Here is a 21305-nt window from a genome sequence, read left to right on the forward strand (position 1 = left end):
ACAAGTTTTCAAGTGTAATGAATGAGATTTGTTGTATTTCGAATCTAAATTTTCTTTGTTAAAAGCCCAAAGTTGATCATACTGATTTCAAAGTTAAAGGAATAGTTCACCCAAAAATGAAAATTCTGCCATCATTTACTACCTAATTTACTCCCTCATGTTGTTCCATATCTGTATGAGTTGCTTTCTTATATTGAACATAAAAGAAGATATTTTGAAGATTGCTGGTAATCAAACAGTTGGTGTATATATTTTTTTCCTACTATGGAAGTCAATGGGAAACACCAATTGATGATTTCAATCAATCTTCAAAATATCTTCTTTTATGTTCAACATAAGAAAGCAACTCATACAGGTTTGGAACGACATGAGGGTGAGTAAATGATGACAGCATTTTCATTTTTGGGTGAACTACTCCTTTAAGGATACATTAGTTTGAATATACATTACGGACCAAAAGTTTGGAAACATTACTATTTTTAATGTTTTTGAAAGAAGTTTCTTCTGCTCATCAAGCCTGCATTTATTTGATAAAAATACAGGAAAAAATGTAATATTGTGATATATTATTACAATTTAAAATAATTGTTTTTAAATTTATTATACTTTAAATTATCATTTATTTCTGTGATGCAAAGCTGAATTTTTAGGATCATTATCACATGATCCTTTAGAAATTATTCTAATATGATGATTGATTATCAAAGTTGGAAACAGTTCTGCTGCTTAATATTTTTTCAGAACATGTGATACTTTTTTAGGACACTTTGATGAATAAAAAGTAAAAAAAAAAAAAAAAAGAAAAAAAAAGAGAAGCTATGTTTTTAAATTATAAATATTTTGTAATAACAATATACACTACTGGTCAGTAATTTGGGGTCAGTATTTTTTTTTCTTTCTTTTTTTTTAAATAAAATCAATACTTTTATTCAGCAAGGATGTGTTAAATTGATAAAAAGTGATAGTAAAGAAAATATATTATTAGAATATATATTATTAGAATTTTTTTTTATTTTGAATAAATGCAGTTCTTTTTAACCTTTTATTTATCAAATATATTAGACAGCAGAACTGTTTCAAACACTCATAATAAATCAGAATATTAGAATGATTTCTAAATGATCATGTGATAGACTGGATGTTACATGTGACACTGAAGGCTGGAGTAATGATGCTGAAAATTCAGCTTTGCATCACAGGAATAAATTATTTTTTTTAAGTATATTTAAATAGAAAACTATTATTTTAAGTTGTAATAATATTTCAAAATATTACTGTTTTTTCTGTATTTTTGATTGGCTTGATGAGCAGAAGAAACATCTCAAAAAAATTGAATATCATGGAAAAGTTATTTATTTTTTGTAATTGAATTCAAAAAAGCAAACTTTCTTATATACAATATATTTATTGCACACAAACTGAAATATTTCAAGAGTTTTTGTTGTTTTAATTCTGATGGTTATGACTTACAGCTTAGGAAAACGTAAAATTCAGTATCTCAAAAAAATTTAATATTTTCTCAAAGATCAATCAAAAAAAGATTTACATAACAGAAATACCAGATCTCCAAAGTAGGTTTAATTATGCACTCAATACTCGGTTGGGGCTCCTTTTGCATGAATTACTGCTTCATTGCGGTGTGGCCTGGAGGCGTTCAGCCTGTGGCACTGCTGAGGAGTTACTGAAGCCCAGGTTGCTTTGATAGCGGCCTTCAGCTCCTCTGTATTGTTTGTCAGATGTTACTTATCTTCCTCTTCACAATACCCCATACATTCTTTGTGAGGTTTTATATACTGTATATATATATATATATATATATATATATTTTTTTTTTTAGCTAATTTGTATTGTAAATATTATAGTGGGTTTCAATAGATAATAGAAGTATCTTGGTAAACATCTAAGATTTTAATTCTTAAATGCTTTTTTAAATGTGTTTTTGGCTTTTCTTTTGGTTCAATTCTGTAGAATGGCCCATATATTTACACATCCTAACAAACGACAATTATTTCTTTTTTTATTTCTCTCTTTATTCTTCCTTTTTTTTACCCTTTAAAATCCTGCAGCTGTACACAGTCTCCCAACACTCGGAGGAACTCTGTGAACGCTGGAGTTTCTTCATTGTTCCCAAACAACTCCTCCTCTGAGGTCTGTGGGCATCAGAGAGTATCAGAAGACATCAGTGAATGGCAAACGTTGAGGAAAACAGCAGGAAGGGGAGGAAATTAGGAAAGATAACAGGAATAACAGATAAAAAAAAAAAAACTCACATATGGTAACAACTTATTGATTTACTGCTTTGGTGATTCAGATCGAAGCAGCTTGATAAGAAAGCGTCTGTTAAAGTGTCCTTGAGAACCTCAGCCTGGCAGTCTTTGATATTTATAACGGCCAGTGAACTGCACACATTCAACATGAATTTCCTCACCTGCCCAAACTTTTGGTAGATGACACCAAACTTGAAGGTGTTGTTTAACTCATGGTCATCATAATTCACTATTAATTGTGAGCCCTGCGAAAAACAAACATAAACTAAGACAAAAATATCAAAATAAGCTCTTCATCATTACGCTATAAGGTGCCGTATACATGAAAATGGCGTTTTGGGAACTGAAAACACATATGTTTGAAAACAGGTTTCAAAGTGCAATTTTTGAAAACGCCACTGTTATCGTTTCGGTGTAAACACCGGAAAATGCTGACGTCATGCACGTGGATAGTACGTGTTAGGTATGTAGACATGAGCAGTACGTGTTGATTTTATAGGCAAGCGCTAAACAAACATACACAACAATGGAGTACATGATACTGTTGTTGCTGCTCAGGAGTTTGCTGACGCTTCTTCAGCAAAGTGTGCATTTACTTTACCAATATTACAACCAACAGCGGAGATGCATCATATACATAAAAAAAAAAAAAAAAGTCACTTCCCTTCAGGTATAGTTTACTAATAAGGTAACAGTTCCAACTACAGGCCTGGCATACATAATACAAGTTTTTTTGGCCACTTTTGTGGATATATGTTAACACTAATCATTTTGAAAATGGGGCTACATTTCCATGACAATGGAAAAAATTTTCCTTTGCGTTTTTTAAGTTTTATGTATACAGGACAACGTTTTCAATAATTATAGTATTGGTGAAGTAAATCCACACTTTGTTTAAGATGAAACATAGCAAACTTTTGAGCAGCAACAATAGTACCATGTACTCCGCCATTGTTGTATATGTTTGTTCGCGCTTGCCTTTAAAATCAACATGAACTGCTCATGTCTACATATGTGTAAACAACCCCTTAGTTTCAAGATTTCAGAAACAACCCCTCTCATGTAAGACAGTTTTTTAAACCATCTCGCTACTGACTAAAATACTTTCTTTTATAAACAAGCTGCCAAAACGGTTATTGTGTATTGCAAAACATACTGGTAATTTTAAAATCTGTAATGGGCTTTTATCTTACACATTAATATCATCTTAGCTAGAAGCAATATTGTGTTAATGAAATATGCAATACCTTCACAGACTTCATAAAAACTAATCTGAGGGATAAGCATCATGTAATTAAAAAAATAAAATAAATCACTTTATTTGAAACATATAGTGGCCCCAAAACTATTTTGTCTTCATTTTAAACAGTATATCTATTTTTTTGTTACATTTTAAAAGTCAAGATATTACATGATTGGTTTTTTGTGTTAATAAAATCATATGTAAAACAAATTGCAAAAGCATTGTGTGAATGATAAGGAATAATATAAATCAATAAATATTTTTATTTATATTTATTTATTTTAATGGTTTTGAAGAAAAGGCTTGCTCGCCAAGGCTGCATTAATTTGGTTATAAATAGAGTAAACGTCTCGGTTACGTACGTAACCCTCATTCCCTGATGGAGGGAACGGAGACGTCATGTCGAACGACATATGGGGTCTCACTTGGGAGGCCAATCATCTCTGAATTTAAGAGAAAACGCCAATGAAAATTGGCTAGTGGATTAACACACCTGAGCCACTCCCCGTGCCATGGGTATAAATAGGGTGACAGGTGCATCCACTCATTAGGTTTTACGCTGAGGAGCCGAGAACGTGTCCTGGCAACAGCGAACGGTTCAAGGTTGTGGCATGGGGACATAACGTCTCCGTTCCCTCCATCAGGGAACGAGGGTTACGTACGTAACCGAGACGTTCCCAATCTTTCGGTCACTACGAGTTATGTCGAACGACATATGGGGTCCTATGGAAAACGCCCCAACCTGAACACCGTCACAACCCTGTGGCGCTGCAATTGTCGACAAGCCCTGGCGTGCCACAAAAGCTACGCTTAAGGTCGTAACCTTCCCAAAGCCCCAGCGCAAATTCACTGACCTTGGTATCGAAGGGGCCAAAGGGTGAGTACATCGCTGCTGGAGAAGGCCACGCTGCTGTTCCGCCCACATAAAGTTAATGGAAGGGATTTCAACCTTCAGAGAAAGATTGCTTCAAATCTTCCCTATTTGTTCTTTCAGCTGGCAAGACAATGGGGAAGCGAGCCTAGGAAAAGGTCGCTACTGAGACCACATCCTACCCGTAGGGAGGTGACATGTGGATATACCGATATGGACTGACCCAGGGGGCAGTACTACATATGGAAGGGGTCTCTGAGGCAGGTCCTACCTTGGAGTAGGGATGGAACGGCTGCCAGAAGAGACTGACAGAACGGGTCTGCCAAGGGAAGACACGGGTTTGCCAAGAGGGAAACCTTACCGTGGAAGAATACACATATGGGATTACCCGTAGGGAACCAAGCCATATGAACACCTAGCCCAGTACAGGGGCTGACCGGAACTCCGGGCATGCTAACGCCAGTACTGGGCCTGGCGACAGACTGCTCCGCCAAGTCTGACTGCCGAGGGTGCTGGAAGATGCTCGACCAGGGTACGCCAACCGGGGAACTCTACTGGGAGAAGAAAGGAGCTCACATCCCCGTGTTAGGGGGAATGGCGCAGCAAGCGTGACACCCAGCCAGCCCTTCCCGCCAATTACCTGTTACCCAACACACGGGAAGAAACTGGCTCCACACGGAGGTTGTAAAACCTCGCAAAGGTGTTAGGTGTCGCCCAGCCCGCAGCTCGACAGATGTCTGCCAGAGAGGCGCCGTGCGCCAGTGCATAGGAGGAGGCCACACTCCGTGTGGAGTGGGCCCTCACCCCCAGGGGGCACGGCTCGCCTTGGGAATGGTAAGCCAAGGCGATGGCATCCACTATCCAGTGGGCCAACCTCTGCTTAGAGACAGCCTTCCCCTTCTGCTGACCTCCAAAGCAGACCAGGAGCTGCTCAGAGCTTCTGAAGCTCAGGGTGTGGTCCACGTATATGCGAAGCGCTCTTACGGGACACAGTGACGCCAAGGCTGGATCTGCCTCCTCCCGGGGCAGCGCTTGCAGGTTCACCACCTGCTCTCGGAAGGGAGTGGTGGGAACCTTGGGCACGTATCCAGGCCGGGGTCTCAGGACAACGTGAGAGTAGGCCGGCCCGAACACAAGGCACTCTTCACTTACCGAAAATGCTTGGAGGTCCCCGACCCTCTTGATGGAAGTGAGCGCGATCAGGAGCGCTGTTTTGAGAGACAGGAACTTAAGCTCGACTGAATCCAGCGGCTCAAAGGGACCCCTCTGAAGTCCCACCAGGACAATAGAGAGGTCCCAGGAGGGAATCAGGGGTGTCCTAGGAGGATGTAACCTTCTGGCACCCCTCAGGAACCTAACGATCAGGTCATGCCTCCCCAGGGACCGGCCGTCCACTGCATCATGATGGGCTGCAATGGCAGCCACATACACTTTCAGGGTGGAGGGTGACAGCCCACGCTCCAACCTTTCTTGCAGGAAAGAAAGCACGACTCTGACCGGGCATCTCCGGGGGTCTTCTCGGTGAGAAGAACACCAATTCGTGAACAGACTCCACTTCAGAGCATAGGCCTGCCTCGTAGAAGGGGCTCTAGCCTGAGTGATAGTGTCTACCACCGCTGGGGGCAGATCACTTAGGTCTGCCGCGTCCCATCCAGAAGCCACACATGGAGGTTCCAGAGATCTGGACGCGGGTGCCAAATGGTGCCAAGCCCCTGAGAGAGAAGGTCTCTCCTCAGGGGGATGCGCCAGGGAGGGGCTGTCACGAGAAGCATGAGTTCCAAAAACCAGGTCCGGGTGGGCCAATAAGGCGCAACCAACAGGACCTGTTCCTCGTCCTCCCTGACCTTGCACAGTGTCTGTGCGAGCAGGCTCACTGGGGGAAACGCATACTTGCGTAAAGCCCGAGGCCAGCTGTGTGCCAGTGCATCTGTGCCCAGGGGGGCCTGGGACAGGGAATAGTACAGCTGGCAGTGGGAGGACTCGTGGGAAGCAAACAGGTCTACCTGGGCTTCCCCGAATCGACTCAGATCAGATCAGCTGGACCGTCTGGGGATGGAGTCGCCATTCCCCGGGGAAAGTGAGCTGTCCTGAGAGCGCGTCGGGTGCCCGATTGAGCTCCCCCGGGATGTGGATAGCGCGCAGCGACTTGAGCCACGTCTGACTCCAGAGGAGGAGATGGCGGGCGAGTTGAGACATGCGACGTGATCGTAGACCGCCCTGTCGGTTGATGTACGAAACAGCCGCAGTGTTGTCCGTGCGGACCAACACGTGCTTGTCCAGCAACAGCGGACGAAACCGTCGTAAAGCTAGATGCACTGCCAGCAACTCCAGACAGTTGATGTGCCAAAGCAGTCGAGGTTCTGTTCGGGACCCCGAAGCTGCCTGCCCGTTGCATGTTGCGCCCCAGCCCGAGTTGGAGGCATCTGTTGTGACAACAACGTGCCGGGACACTTGTTCTAAGGGCACGCCGGCCCCTGCCCCCTCGTTTAATGGCATGATCCAAAAATGGCACACGCCAGACTAGAAAGAGAGAGAAAGCGCGCAAATTCTAGAAAAAAAAATTGACAGTCAGGAAGAATTAGCGTGGTTGCATAACATTTAACGATACCCCCATGGAAGGCAAGAAGAACCGCGTCATAGCTCATTATTACCATAAAGTTGAGCCACTTTCAACTCTCGGATTGACGCTCTGGTCACTCAAAACGCAACGTCAAGGAATTTGACGCCCCTTGCAGCTGAGAGAAGCCAGCTTCCATTGAAAATGAATGACTTCCGGTAACTTTGGAAGCTCAAGTCAGCGGCGGTGTGAACGCCTCTCACGTGCTGCAATCGACATCTGATCCCCGGTGGCAAACTGAATGACCCGTTGGGACTGCCATAAGACAGCCCAGCAAAATCACCCAGCAGCCGCACAGGACAAACCCTGCGGAAGGAGTAAGAGGTCCGTGGGGCGTGGCTCTCACTGTCACCTCCAAATCTCCCAGAGCACTAGCCGGCGGTCCTCTGCTCGTGACAGAGAAACCGGAACGGGTAGTGACAGAGGGGTCTGCTCCTTTCCCTTTAAGAAAGGAGAGACGCGATCGCAGCGTTGCCATGGTCACACATGCAGTGCCTGCATGAACCATCCACGAACGCGCCTTCAGCGTGCTGAATGCCCAGACACGGAAGACAGCGAACGTGGCCGTTGTCAGAGAACAGGAAACGACCGCATCCAGAAGGACGCGGACGAAACGGCGTCTTTAAAAAGACGCGAATCATCCGCGATTTGCTCTTTTAGGAAATCTGCTCTCTTAGTTGAAGCGCCCAGGGGAATCGCTGAAAGGGACACCGCTGTTTGCGCCGCACCGCCAACCAGAACAGCTTCCCGACACAGCAGATGAATGGCTTTGTGGAGTATAACAGCTTTCATACAACCACTCGGCTCCGAAGCAAAAATCTAATGAGTGGATGCACCTGTCACCTATTTATACCCGTGGCACGGGGAGTGGCTCAGGTGTGTTAATCCACTAGCCAATTTTCATTGGCGTTTTCTCTTAAATTCAGAGATGATTGGCCTCCCAAGTGAGACCCCATATGTCGTTCGACATAACTCGTAGTGACCGACAGATAGGGAAACAGTATTATCCTGAAACATTACGGCATTAAAATGTAACTGCTTTCTAGTTCAGTCTATTTGAAAACATAATTTATTCATTTTCAGCAGCCATTTCTCAAATTTTCAGTTACATTATCATTTAGAAATTATTCTAATATGCTGATTTGGTGTCTAAGAAACATTTCTTATTATTATCAATGGTTGTGTTGCTTAATAATTTTATGAAAGCAATAATACATTTTTCAAGATTCTTTGATGAATAAAAGATTACAAAATACAGCATGTATTTGAAATAGAAACATAATTGTCTTTATATAGAAATAAATACATGGTTTTATAAAAGTATTTGCTGACACTTTTGATAAACTGCCTCAAATAAAAACATGAAATTTGTTGAAAAAACAAATTAGTCCCCAAACATTTGAAAAGCAGTGTATATAAAATAAAATAATATTATTTATAATTACATCACAACATTAATTATAAAAATATTCATCTTGAACTCACCTTTGGGTATAGCACAGGACTAAACCTCAGACCCACAATGTCTTCACATAGAAGCTATAGTTGGGAAAACCATGACACAAAAACAGATACAGCCACTTAGTCAATAAACAGTAAGACCAGTTACGGTTTTCAAAGATTTCATAAGTTTTAGGACTATTATGAATTATTTTCCACGTGTTATTACTTGTTTTCATACCAGAAACACCCACATAACAAAACACACAACACAAAAGTGTTTTCGACCTTCAATCTGACCCTTAGAAATAAATAGTCAGTTTTTTTCTGCTGTGCCTGTAAGAAACACCACATTTGCATGTGAAATGTGAAGCTCCACTCTCACACAGGCTGTGGGTTTACTGTCATATCCAATATATTTCTTGAATATAATATACTTTGACCTCCTCCAGCCTCTTTGCAAAGCTGCATTACGTGAGACAGACTCACAAAACAATGGGGTGAGAAAAATAAATAAACAATTACTTGAATGCTTGGATATATTTAATGAAGAAAAAAAATGTACTGCACGTACACGAGTCTAACCTTTAAAATAGCATACTGGTGAATAACTGTGTTTAATGACTTCTTGTTTTTTAGAGTTAATCAATAAGACATAAGGGTCTGTCAGGGTGTTTTTAAGTGGTTAAAGCCTGTGAACCATCTCCGCAGGGCACAATCATTACCTTTGCTAACTGAGGGACACTGGGGAGCTCAGTCAAGCCTGCCAAAGAGATCCTGTCATAGATTGTTTTCGAAGGAGTCCTAAGCGAGGGAGAATTTGATAGAGAAATGCAATCAAACGTTTCAAAATGTGCCAATCATGTAATTACACATAAGAGATTGAAAGGGCTGTTATTACCTGAGAATGATGTGCAGGTACTCTTGCTCCTTCACCTCCTCGTGTCTGAGGGACAGTACAAGGTTGCCATGGTTACTTGCCGTGCAGTAGAAGTTCAGATGTTCCTGAGACCGGCAGATAAGAGAAAATGGTTTAATTGCAAACACATCCATTGCCAGTCTAAAGAACACTGCGTTAAATTATACCGACTGCTGATTATCAGAGTTCTGACAATAAGAAACGACCTGTGAGTGATCCGTTTAAAATGATCTTAGATAAATATTTTCCAAAAGCCCCAATCTGATTGTAGATTCAAGTATACTAGCCCCATCCTGATGTGGATTGGTTTTAGTTAACGTAATTGCACAACTACTGAGTTCTCACCCTGCCCAGAAAGTGCTTGCGGTATGCGCGAATGGCATAGTTGCTCTCCAGTCTGTAGCCAAACTGTCCTGAATTGCTTCCTTCTCCATCTTCCTCATCACAGAAACCATTCTCCCAGTTACGGATGGCAGCAGAGGCGTCGGGATCTTCTATCCAGTAACCCCCGAACTGAGGCAGGATAACCTGAGGGTATGGCTCTCCCCGCTGTAACACCTTTGAAAGAAATCAAACAATTAGATCCACATCCAATCCACTGTTTTTAGAAGTATATATTATTCTAGTAACAGATTTGGATTGCTGTACCTCTTCTATCCGTGGGTATGGAATGTAATCATCCTGAAGGGGTAAAAATAAGACTTTCATGAGATAATGGTGTAAATAGACATCTTCACAGTGTTTTGGAAAGATGATTGTGCCGTGACAGGAATCGTGTTATGAGGCATATGCTGCTCATGCAACCACATAATGTGCGCAATGACATGCAGTCCACACAACGCTTCACAGCTATGCTTACAACAGACATTTTTATGTAGCTGTCTGGACAATCTTAATGAATGCATGCATTTGAGGGTAGGATTATTTCTTTAGTGGTTGTCTTTGTTGTTATTTTGCTTGTAAGATGTTTAAAAATGCTTAATCCAGCACTTGCTTTTCTATACTGTATGTATAAAACGCAGTCCAAATGTCTGAGCCCAAGTGAAAATGCTTCTATTTTGCATTTGTCTAATTTAATACATTCTCATATTTAGTATGAGTATAACAATTTATAAAAACTAATTAAAATTAATTGCATAATGTTTTAGTTTTATTATGTCCTCTTTTTGCCTCAATGACACTTAAATAACACAGAATCTAAAATTTGTGTTCTTGTTGATTCATTGTTTTCGAAATTCTAAAACTTTCTTTAAAATCCAGGTTTAAATTGGACTTTTCAGACTTTTGGGCCTACTGTACAGTATATAATGTTGCATACAGGACATTTATGAAGAACGCCAGCCTCATGCAATGAAAATACTTCAAGTTCGAAACATAAACAAGCACTGAGCTGAGATGTAATCTAGTTAAATGTTTTCAAACCCTCTGACCTTTAATCTTTGTGGCCTCATTTCCTCCACCTCAGAAACCTGCTAAAGGGTCAGGGTCAAAATGTCAGCGGTTGCAGTGTTAGCAACTGACAGTGGAGGAGTGGTGAGGCCCCAAACACAATTACCACACCTATAGTTTCTATTTACCAAATAGAATTAAACAATTTAGCACTAAGTAGCTACTCTAGGTGATAGCTGCCAATCCAATTAAAAATAAAAGGTAATATATATATTTTCATTTGTTTTCAAGAATTTCACTTCTTACCTCCATCTTGTCCAACATGTCAAAAAACTGAGTAGACTGTTGAAAAAGAAATATAGAAGTTAATATTTTGGCTAACCTTTAAAATGCCAAGTATTTCACTCTATGTAGCATGTCAACATCAAGGCCATCACACATAAGTCTACTAGGTGTGAATGACATGAATGTGGTTAAGAAGTCTCACAATCCCTCGAGTATTGCTGCAGCAAGCAGCACTTACTGTCATTTCAGAGCACTAAATATCACAATCTGCTATTTTTGTTGCTGAGGACACAGTATGTCAGAAGACACAAGTTAATCCGACAATCTGTTATATTAAACAACTGCTTGTGTAGCTGCTGATCTCACAAAATGCCAAAGGATGTTGCCTGGCCATCACAAGTTATTCTGACAATCTGTTACAAACATGTAATCAAAAAAAAAAAAAAAAATTGAGGTTCCTCAGGGTTCTGTATTGGGACCCTTAATGTTATACATAACCAGCAGGGAACAGTGTAGTCATCTTTGTGTGGCAAACTGTAATTTATGTTCATATAAAATAAGAACAATAAGTTGACTAACTAAAAATGATCCCACTATACATGTCACTTTTGCTCATTTAGTGCATTTTTCAAAGACTCTTCCATTCTTATAAAATGTGATGGGCATTTTGAGAGTGTGCTTTTTCTTTCTTCCTCTGAGGAGGAGCATACAAGTATAGACTACCTAGAGGATGACGTCTGAAGACATGGTCTACTGAGTAAGCAGGGCACATCACTATCTACAGGTTTGTGCTAGGGTCTTGTCTCCAGAAAAGAGAGAAGAAAGACAGTTTTATCTGTGTGAACCAAATGAGTCCACAATTGCAGCTTTATAATAAACTATTTATGAAATGTTATCTGGAGGTTTGAAACCATGCCTCAATTAGCTTTTTGTACCTGTAAGCTCTCTCTGCAAATCTTCTTTTACTGCTTATTCATAACAGGCCCTGAGAAACAAACAGAAACATGCCGCTTACCTTCATGGTGGGAGGGGCGGTTCTTGGGGGAGAGGGAGGGCAGTCTGCCAGGGGTACATTGGAGATGGTCAGCAACTCCTGCTTCCTGCAACACAGTGACATCATCACCATCATTCCACGCTTTTAAAAAAACATTAAAGCAACAAATATACAGCTACAAAGGTACTGAAATACACAGAAAGTAACATTTTACACAGTTTCCCCTAATGCATTAATCTATGATCAACGTCTACTAATCTTAGAGGTGCACTCATTAATCTTTTCATCTTTATGAATGTTTAAATGTGAAAAAAGAATGCATTTGTAGATTGAACTCATTGAAGGTACAAGTTAACTTGACTGTCTTTTCATTTCTTCAATGTGGCATCAGTAGCAAAAAACTGCCTCTAAATGTTAATATAATGGCGAAAGTATAAAGTATAATTAAAAAAAAACTATAAGTGCACTTCTAAAAGCTGACAACTGAATTTTGTATGGTTGTCTGCAGTGTAGTCCTCACACAGAGAGGATCTTCGTTAAAAGGCTTTCTATTGCCTCAGTCTCTTTTCACTCCTTAGGAATGTACCTCTTCTATTTGACCCTCATATGATTTCAAGATCATCAATAAAAAATGGGCAAAAGATGTGCAATCTGTTCTTTAAATGAGTTCTCAGGACAGGAGGCTGACAGGTTGAGGATCTAGAGGCTCCTGCTCAAAATTAATTTTCCTTCGCTTTCCACCTCTCTCTTCATAAGTGAGGTACGGACAGAAAGGGGGAGCAAGGGGGAGGTTAGAGACAGAAATGAACAAGGCTCTAAAAATATCCACCCAATCCTTCATAAGCTCTCTGTAAATAGATCCCATATATCCATCAATATATTCATATTAGGGAGCAAGTGACATATCGTTCATTATGCTTGACAAGGTATTTCGCTCACACACTCAACACTCTAGCCAAAAGAATCCAGTCTGCATGTACATATACACACAAAAACTTCTGATACATCAGCTCATATTTTGGAAAAATAAAACACACACACAGAAATATACTCAATAAATGGCACCATACCGAGTAAACAACACATCCTGACCAGGAGAATTATCTTCACACCTCTGGGAGGATGTGAACAGCTTATTGTCACATTGTGTGTCATTTCAGTCAACATGAAAACACCCTTCCTGGAAAACTCAGCAAGAGTGATTGTGGGTAATTTCGCATGCTTTTTTACATCATATATAATCAGTCTATCATCAAGTTTGGCTGAGTTCTATAAGTTGCCATCTATCTATCTATCTAATCTATCTATCTATCTATCTATCTATCTATCTATCTATCTATCTATCTATCTATCTATCTATCTATCTATCTATCTATCGTATATTGTTCTATTATCCATCCATCCATCCATCCATCCATCATCCAACTTAAACCCATATAAATATATTTCCTTTCAAAAATACTCAATCAGTTTGCTAGGAAATAACTAATCAAGATGCTACTGATGATGCTAAAATATAATATTACAACTTAAGATGCCGAATGACTGATACAAAACATGGCTGCTACACAACCTCTGAACAATTTGTTTACACTAATCCTCATCAAGTATTACTATTAACTATATCATTTATAAAATCATAAAGCTACCAAAAATTCCCTTGTTTTTTGGCCAGAGAGTGCTAAAAATCACTAAGCACAACTTGCCCATAAAGTGTGCAGAACATGCAGGCCTAGAATGAAATGAGTCCTCCAAAACATTCCCCTGGAGTTTCAATTCCCAGCCAAACTTTGTGTGACAGAATCCAAAAACGAATCCATGAACAGCAGTGTTGCATTGAGTACAAACTTAAATAATGCATGAATGTTCTGACCTCGCTCTCTCACACACGTATATCTCTCTCAACCACATACAGACATATTCGACCCACAATGATGTTCACCCACCACTGGCTGTCTGTCTCCGCCAACCTCCGTCTCTCACACCGCTTGCGTGAACGGTGGAGGAGTCCGATAAGAGCGGCAGCAGCACGGACACCTGCTCTCCGACAGCGCACTCTGGACCTGAACTCAGACATGGCCAAGCCTCAGGTTCAGTCTCAGTCCTAGTCTTCAGTCTCTCGTCACATCACACAGACACCAGCTCTGGCTAAATCTGCATCGTCACAACCTCCAAAGATGAGGTGCCGTCCTCGCCTGCACAGACTGTGTGTGTGCATCCTTCACCGTGAATACCTCTCATTCTCTCTCTCTCTCGCTCTCTCTCGATCACCCTCCCTCTCAAATGGCATTTTACTTTGACACCTTATTCTCGATTAAGGAGCTTTCATTGCTTAACCTCTGCTCTTCTGCTATTTTTCTCAGACATTTCCACTATATATCTGTCTTTTTCTCACCACATATACATTTACTCAGATATGCGGTGATTTGCTTTTGTCTTGCACCTTTGTTTGTCATCTTGCGTTCCAATTCTCGGAAGCCCCCAGTATGGAATTATTGCTATTCCAGCTCTTTTCTTCCATTCGATACCGCGATTACATGGTGTCTGTGTGGATTTTGTTCCTGCCCTGTAGGCATATTTTATATCTGTGACTCTGATTCTCTTTAATGTCAAGTTACCCTTTCTAAATATCTCAAAAGACACCAAATCCTGAACAAAATAGCAACTATTAACTGGAAAGCCATTATATTACATTCATTTATATCTAGAAAAGTATCCTAATCCTCAAAGAATATCCAATATAACAATATAACTATATCCAATATATAACTATATAACAAAAAGTGATATTTGATATGCATCAAAATGCATGCTGAAGCTGTTTTGTCTTAGACTCTTCAAACAGAAAGTCATAAGGAGATTTCAGAGGGCTTTGTTTACACTCACTGCAATTATAAACCCATTTTCATCATTTAATTTCACCTGCTGTGCAAATCCGCTCCTGATTGTTATGATTTCGGCCGGAGCGAGACAGGGTGCATGTGAGCAAAACGCTTCCGTAACATAAAGAGCATTAAATGCTTCAGGGGATTTGCTAGCTGAAGGCAATTATCGCCGTGTGCACAGGACAACACTGGTGTGGCGCTCTATGATGAGGCATTCAGACTCATCAAGAGCTGTGTGTCACAGACTAATGGCTGCCAGACAAATAGGCCAATACAACAAGTGTAACGATATATTTATATAGTGTGCAAATCAGCTCATTTCAAAAACAGTCATGAAATACAAATGACTCATGACATGTAGGGATGATTTGAACATCCTTTATGTGGTGGTATCATACTGAATAAGACAAGGGTGCTATTTTGTGAGACGAGGGATGTTGGTGGAGATGGAGCTGATATTTACACATGAGCAAATCATAAAATAATAGTATAGGCTAAGGTGTCATCAGAATGGTATTCAGATTGCGGTTCCTTTGCTGAATACATTGGGGGACTTTCTATCTAGGATACAAAACACAGCCTGAAACTAAAAAGTTTTTTATTTTCTTTGTTAGGTCAAGCCTTTTGTAGAAGTTTGCAATTTATGCACCCTTATTACAATATCTTAACAGCTTGAATTTTTGTTTATTTGTGATTTTCTAGAAAGAAATATTAAACATCAAAATCAAATAGACACCATTTATTGCATTAATAAAATATAATAAATACAATTTTGACTTAAACAGTCGCTTCCGGGTCAAAATACAAGTACATAATCCAAAATAACAGTTCTTTCAGTGAAGAAGTCCATTCCCTATTTTCCTCTCGGGTATAAATCCATTGACATATTTGTTTAGAACTGTTATGCTTGTAATTGTGCTTGATCTGTGCATATTTCTCTCCCGATTAAAATGAGATGAAAAGAAAGCAAGGATAGACGACTCCAGTTTGAAGTTAGAAATGTCTTAATAATGAATTTGTTTATTAAAAACAATTTTCTACTTCACAAGATGTTGATTTATGGACTTTATGGAGTCCTTTTTTATCTTATTATCATTCTGACGGCACCCATTCACTGAAGAGGATGCAAAATTTCTCCAAATCTATTCCAATGAACAAACAAACTCATCTACATCTTGGATGACCTGAGGGTTAGTACATTTTCAGCATTCATTTAAATATTTGGGTGAAGAATTCCTTTAATTATCATGGGAATATAAGCAATATTTTTTAACAACTACTATTAAACTTACATGTTTTCTTTTAAGCTCTGTGGACATATATAAATTATTAAGCGTATAAATTCAGTTCATTTACTTGCATTGAAATAATCAGATATTTTCTTTCAGCTGCCTTCTACAACTTCTGTGGCAGTAGCTGTGTTTCTTCCTCCCTTGTAAGTGCATTTAAATTCATTATATTTTTCAAAACAACCATAAGGAGAAATTAATCAAACTGACACTCTCTTATATTTCGTGCGATTGGCTTTTCCCTGCAGACTTCTGACTTTCAGGTGCACACGCTCCAGAATTAATCATAAACTCTGGCTTAAACCCTGAGGTGACGGAGAATGTTTATAGCAAGCATTGTGAGCCCACTGAACTTGATTTAAACCGGGCTGGATTTGTAGAGATGTGTCAATTCTTAAACCCACTCTGAAACTCAGCTTTATGCAACCAGTCACAAATGTTGGTTCATAAATATAGGCAAACTTGTATTGCTAATAAATTAAAAGATATATTTGATTATACTTGATTTTTTATTCTTACAGTTATTTAAAATTAAAAAAAAAAAAGTAATGTTACTATGCCACAATTGCTAAAACTACCTGATACAGATGAGAAATTATGCATATTTACACCAGCATCAGACAAACATTAATCTAAACAGTTAACAAACTGTTAAAAGTAATTATTGTGTACTACTTTCATAGGAATGTGTGAGGAAATGTAGTGTCTCTTTCCATCATTAGAGCTGATGTTTCAAAAAGCACAACCAGCAGGTGCCTTTTGTTAAACCACAATGTGGAACCACAATTGAACAGATATGCCAGTTCGAGGTAAAGACCCATGATAACTGAAGATACACGACCAGAGCCGTGTGCTTAGTATTCAAGGCCACTGGTCAGCAGGGTGAACACGTGTTGGGAGAACCGGCCCCCTGCTGCTTTCATGCCTGATACACACATGTATTCGTGTCATTGATAAGACCCTGGAGACAGAGCACACAGACACAAGAGCACTTGATCATAAAATGTGACAGCAACAGAGATTTGAGTGGGTAAATATCTGAAGTCTACAGGTTTCTGTCTGCCCTTCTCTTCTCAGCAGGGATGCCACATAGACTAGCATTGGCTTTCTTGTGTAGTTTATAAACAGTCTTCCTTTTTTGCACTGCTTCTTTTCATTAAAACCCTCAACATACTGCTCTAGCACAAGCTGCGAGACTAAAGGTATAAGGCAGATCCAGAAGTCTCTATCTATGTTGCCTTTGAAGTGTTTTGTGTGTGTGTGTGTGTGTGTGTGTGTGTGTGTGTGTTTGTGCGCACGTGCCCCCTATTATGACACTGTGTACCAAAACACATTCAATTTATCAGCTCGATACCACCGGGCAGCTGTGTTCTCAGAGGCCACATGCAGTTTGATATTCCATATATCACATCATATATGGCTTAATTCATCAATTTGACCCTCCATGACCATTATAAATGGACCAAGAAACATAACTCTGATGATAACTATAACTATACTGGCATCCACACCACAGGTTTTTAAGACCTTTCAGTAACTACAGACATTTAAAATTATTTTACTCAAAACGGCTGAAAAATCATATATTAAATTAAATGACTAGTAACATTAATTAATGATTTATCACTTTTGACCAATAGATAGCGCTGTTCCCAAATTGACATGGTGTGGTTAACTATGGGTGACAATGACAAGCGCATACGTTGGTGCCAATATGCCAAAGCATTGCAGAAATACAACCTTAGAAGCATTTCGGCATTTTTCATATCTCCTGACCACTAGGTGGTGCTGTGTAACCTCAAGACATGGTTGCCATAAACTCCAAGTTTGATCTGAATACAATATAAGCATTGATGAGATACAGCCTCATGTCCACTTCGGCGAGCTATTTGTTAAATTAATTCATGCTTCACTCAAGAAAGATTGGATCTATAAAAAAAGCTTTAATAACTTTGTGTTATCACCATCTGAAGATGTTTTGTATCAATATTGGTGATAATCGGACAAAACATCTAGGACCAGTTCGCTAAATTAGTTTTTTGAATAATCTCAAATAATTAACAAATGATTTAATATACAGCAGTGGTTCTAGAGGCAAAGTTGCTCATAATGAGAAGATCTATCATATGCTATGCAGAATCTGCAATTTTTCTCATTTGACCTCAGATTGAGGGTCGCACCAAGGGACACACTAAGGATGACATAGGAAGTATTCGCAGCATATACAGCAGCAGCATGCTAGTCTCACGAGTTTGTTTACAGGAGCAAAGGAAGCAAAGTTTCCTTATAAAGGGAAACCAGTCTCCTTTTGGCTTATATCGAAATCCTCTTACATTTTTCTTTACAAATCCTTGTTTTTTGCTTCTAATGTGTGACCGACATTTTTTAGCTGTCTCTTCTTTGAACTTCGATTTGTTTGTCACTAATCACAGGCGTGTGCACTTCGACTACATCCTATATCATCCACCTGAATGACTTCTGCATGCGACACTTTTGAGAGAATGACACTTTGTGTTTATAACATTTTCTTAAAAAAAGCATTGATTCGCTACAGGAGGTCTTTATTCACCCCTGGAACCGTGTGAGGCACGTTTTAGTATGGATGGATGCGCTGTTTTCGACTACTTTTGGCCTGTTGAACAAAAAACACCGGCCCATGCAATTATAAAACTTGGAAGAGCAAAGACAACTTTTAATATAACTCCCGACTGGATTCATCTGAAAAAAGTAAAACATGGACAAATTTTCATTTTTGGGTGAACTAACCCTTTAACTACAATCAGGTTTCAATGCTACACACTTGAACCATTAAACAATTTCTAATTAAGGGGGGGGGGGGGGGGGTTTCGTTGGTCAATACAGCAAATCAAAGTGACCAACTTAAACCCGTTTTAAAATATGCATGGGGAAATCTTGAAATTCATGATCACGTGAATTACTATTGAACAATGACCACATCTTCACTTCAAAAGACACAAGCACATGGTCAAACACCTCTGTCTAGTATAATGGAACAATGGAGCAGCAGAAGACCAAAACACATTCAAAGCGTAAATGTGTAAAGAGTTACATGCAAGTACAACAAAGATATTTTTATCTGTCATAACTTCTGGGTAGAAATAGTACAGACACTGGAAAAGAACAAAACTTTCTTACTTGCTAGTGTTGAGTGCCTGTGCTTGTGCACAATATTAAATTGTTTGGCATTATGCTATGAATGCACAAAAAACTAATAATACTTTCAGTTTTATGTGCCTTTTTCGGCTACATTTTGGGTGGAAGCAAGTGATTTTCCATCATTTGAATATCTACTGTGATTGGTCAGTTTAGTAAAGAGAGAATTCATGCTATCAACCAACTCCTCTAACACACAGTTAAGTCCATATATATTTGGACAGGCACAATTTAAATGTTTTTAGCTGTTGACCAAAACATATTCAAGTTAGTTATATAATGAACATGGGTTTGAAGTGCACACTATGAGCTTTAATTTGAGGGTATTCTCATTATAATTGGAGAAAAGGTTAAGGAATCACAGCTCTTTAATATGTACCTACCCCGTTTTTCAAGGGACTATAAGTAATTGGACAGTTGACTCAAAAGCTGTTTCATGGACAGTTGTGGGCTATTCCTTCATTTTATCTACATTAATTAAAGCAGGTAAAAGGTTTGGAGTTGATTCTAAGTGTGCCATTTGTATTTGGAAGCTGTTGCTCTGAACCAAAGAAGCTTTACATGCAAGTGAAACAGACAATTGTTAGGCTTCAAAAACAAAACAAATTCATTAGAAAGCAGAAACATTCAGAGTGGCCAAATTAACAGTTTGGTGCATTTTGAGAAAAAGAACACACTGGTGAGCACAGCAACATAAAAAAACCTGGACAACAGTGGTGGATGATCATAAGATCCCCTCCATGGTAAAAACCCTTTCACAACATCCAGTCAAGTGAAGAACACTCTCCAGTAGGTAGGAGTGTCACTGTCAAAGTCTAATTAAGAGAAAACTTCACGAGAGCAAATGCAGAGGGTCCACAACAAGGTGCAAACAAGGCCAGATTAGACGTTGCCAAAAACATCTAAGAAAACCAGATTACTTCTTGAAAAGCATTCTTTGGATGGATGAAGTTAGGATCCACCTGTACCCTAATGATGGGAAGAAAAAAGTATGGAGAAGATTTGGAAGAGCTCATGATCCAAAGCACATCATCTGTGAAACATGGTGGAGCAGTGTGATGTCTTGAGCATGCATGGCTTCCAGTGGCACTGGGTTCCTGGTGTTCATTGATGACATGACAGAAGACAGAAGCAGCTGGAAGAATTCTGAATTGTAAAGGGATATACTCTCTGCCCAGATTCAGCCTAATGCAGCAAAGTTGATTGGGCGGTGCTTCATATTACAAATGAGCAATGACCCAAAACATACAGCAAAAACCCAGTAGTTTTTGAAGGGAAAATGTGGAATATACTGCAATGGCAGAGTCAATCGCCTGAACTCAACCCAAGCATGCATTTCACCTGCCAAAGACAAAAAAATCTAAAAGGTATTTTAATTCCTAAGCATTTTATGGTATATTTTTGTCCAACCCCTTGAATTAAAGCTTAAAGTCTGCACTTCAGTTTCATCTTTATTGCTTTATTTTAAATCTATTCTAATGGCATACAGAGCCAAAATGATGAAAACTGTGTCAGTGTCCAAACATATTTGGACCTAACTGTACGACAACACTGTACTTAATACTGTAGTCTTTTTGGTATGCACAACCCATTTGGTACGTGCTGTTCCACCACACCTCATGTTAACTCGCTCTTTTCTTGACCTTTTCTCAGGTCTTTACCTCTGTCTTTTTATCTGCTCTTTCAGTCTCTGTTGCACCGTCTCTGTCCCCCACTGCTCTGATGTACACTGTCCTGCTTTGATCCAAATCCGGGAGGAAATAAATGTTCCCTGTACAAATCTCACTTTCAAAATAAGGTGCATCTGTTGACTTCTGTCAAAATAAGTTTGCGTGTCTCCTGAAGGTAAGAAGGTGAACTTGACGTGGTCATCACAACTGTGAGAAGTGGAAAATGTAGCTGGACATTGATTGAAAGAGACGAATAAGACCA

The 21305-nt window shown here is 39.6% G+C and overlaps 1 protein-coding gene across 7 annotated transcripts in view; it reads right to left on the reverse strand.

The window, feature by feature from the left end:
• rap1gap2b (RAP1 GTPase activating protein 2b) overlaps nucleotides 1–21305 on the reverse strand; it is a 50192-nt gene that overhangs the window by 13024 nt on the left and 15863 nt on the right. For 3 of the 7 annotated variants that reach the window (XM_059526591.1, XM_059526592.1, XM_059526594.1), the window contains 10 exons: nucleotides 12047–12131; nucleotides 11053–11088; nucleotides 10788–10829; nucleotides 10006–10038; nucleotides 9703–9915; nucleotides 9340–9443; nucleotides 9164–9242; nucleotides 8484–8537; nucleotides 2429–2512; nucleotides 2050–2150 (listed from right to left, as the gene is read on the reverse strand). In XM_059526591.1, the coding sequence (XP_059382574.1) occupies nucleotides 2050–2150; nucleotides 2429–2512; nucleotides 8484–8537; nucleotides 9164–9242; nucleotides 9340–9443; nucleotides 9703–9915; nucleotides 10006–10038; nucleotides 10788–10829; nucleotides 11053–11088; nucleotides 12047–12131 (831 nt within the window). Of the gene's footprint in view, nucleotides 1–2049; nucleotides 2151–2428; nucleotides 2513–8483; nucleotides 8538–9163; nucleotides 9243–9339; nucleotides 9444–9702; nucleotides 9916–10005; nucleotides 10039–10787; nucleotides 10830–11052; nucleotides 11089–12046; nucleotides 12132–13971; nucleotides 14245–21305 lie in introns of those variants that run through there. The other 4 variants (XM_059526589.1, XM_059526588.1, XM_059526590.1 and 1 more) reach the window with 4 other exon arrangements.

Source organism: Carassius carassius, chromosome 36 (assembly GCF_963082965.1).
Source record: "Carassius carassius chromosome 36, fCarCar2.1, whole genome shotgun sequence".
Lineage (NCBI taxonomy): Eukaryota > Metazoa > Chordata > Actinopteri > Cypriniformes > Cyprinidae > Carassius > Carassius carassius.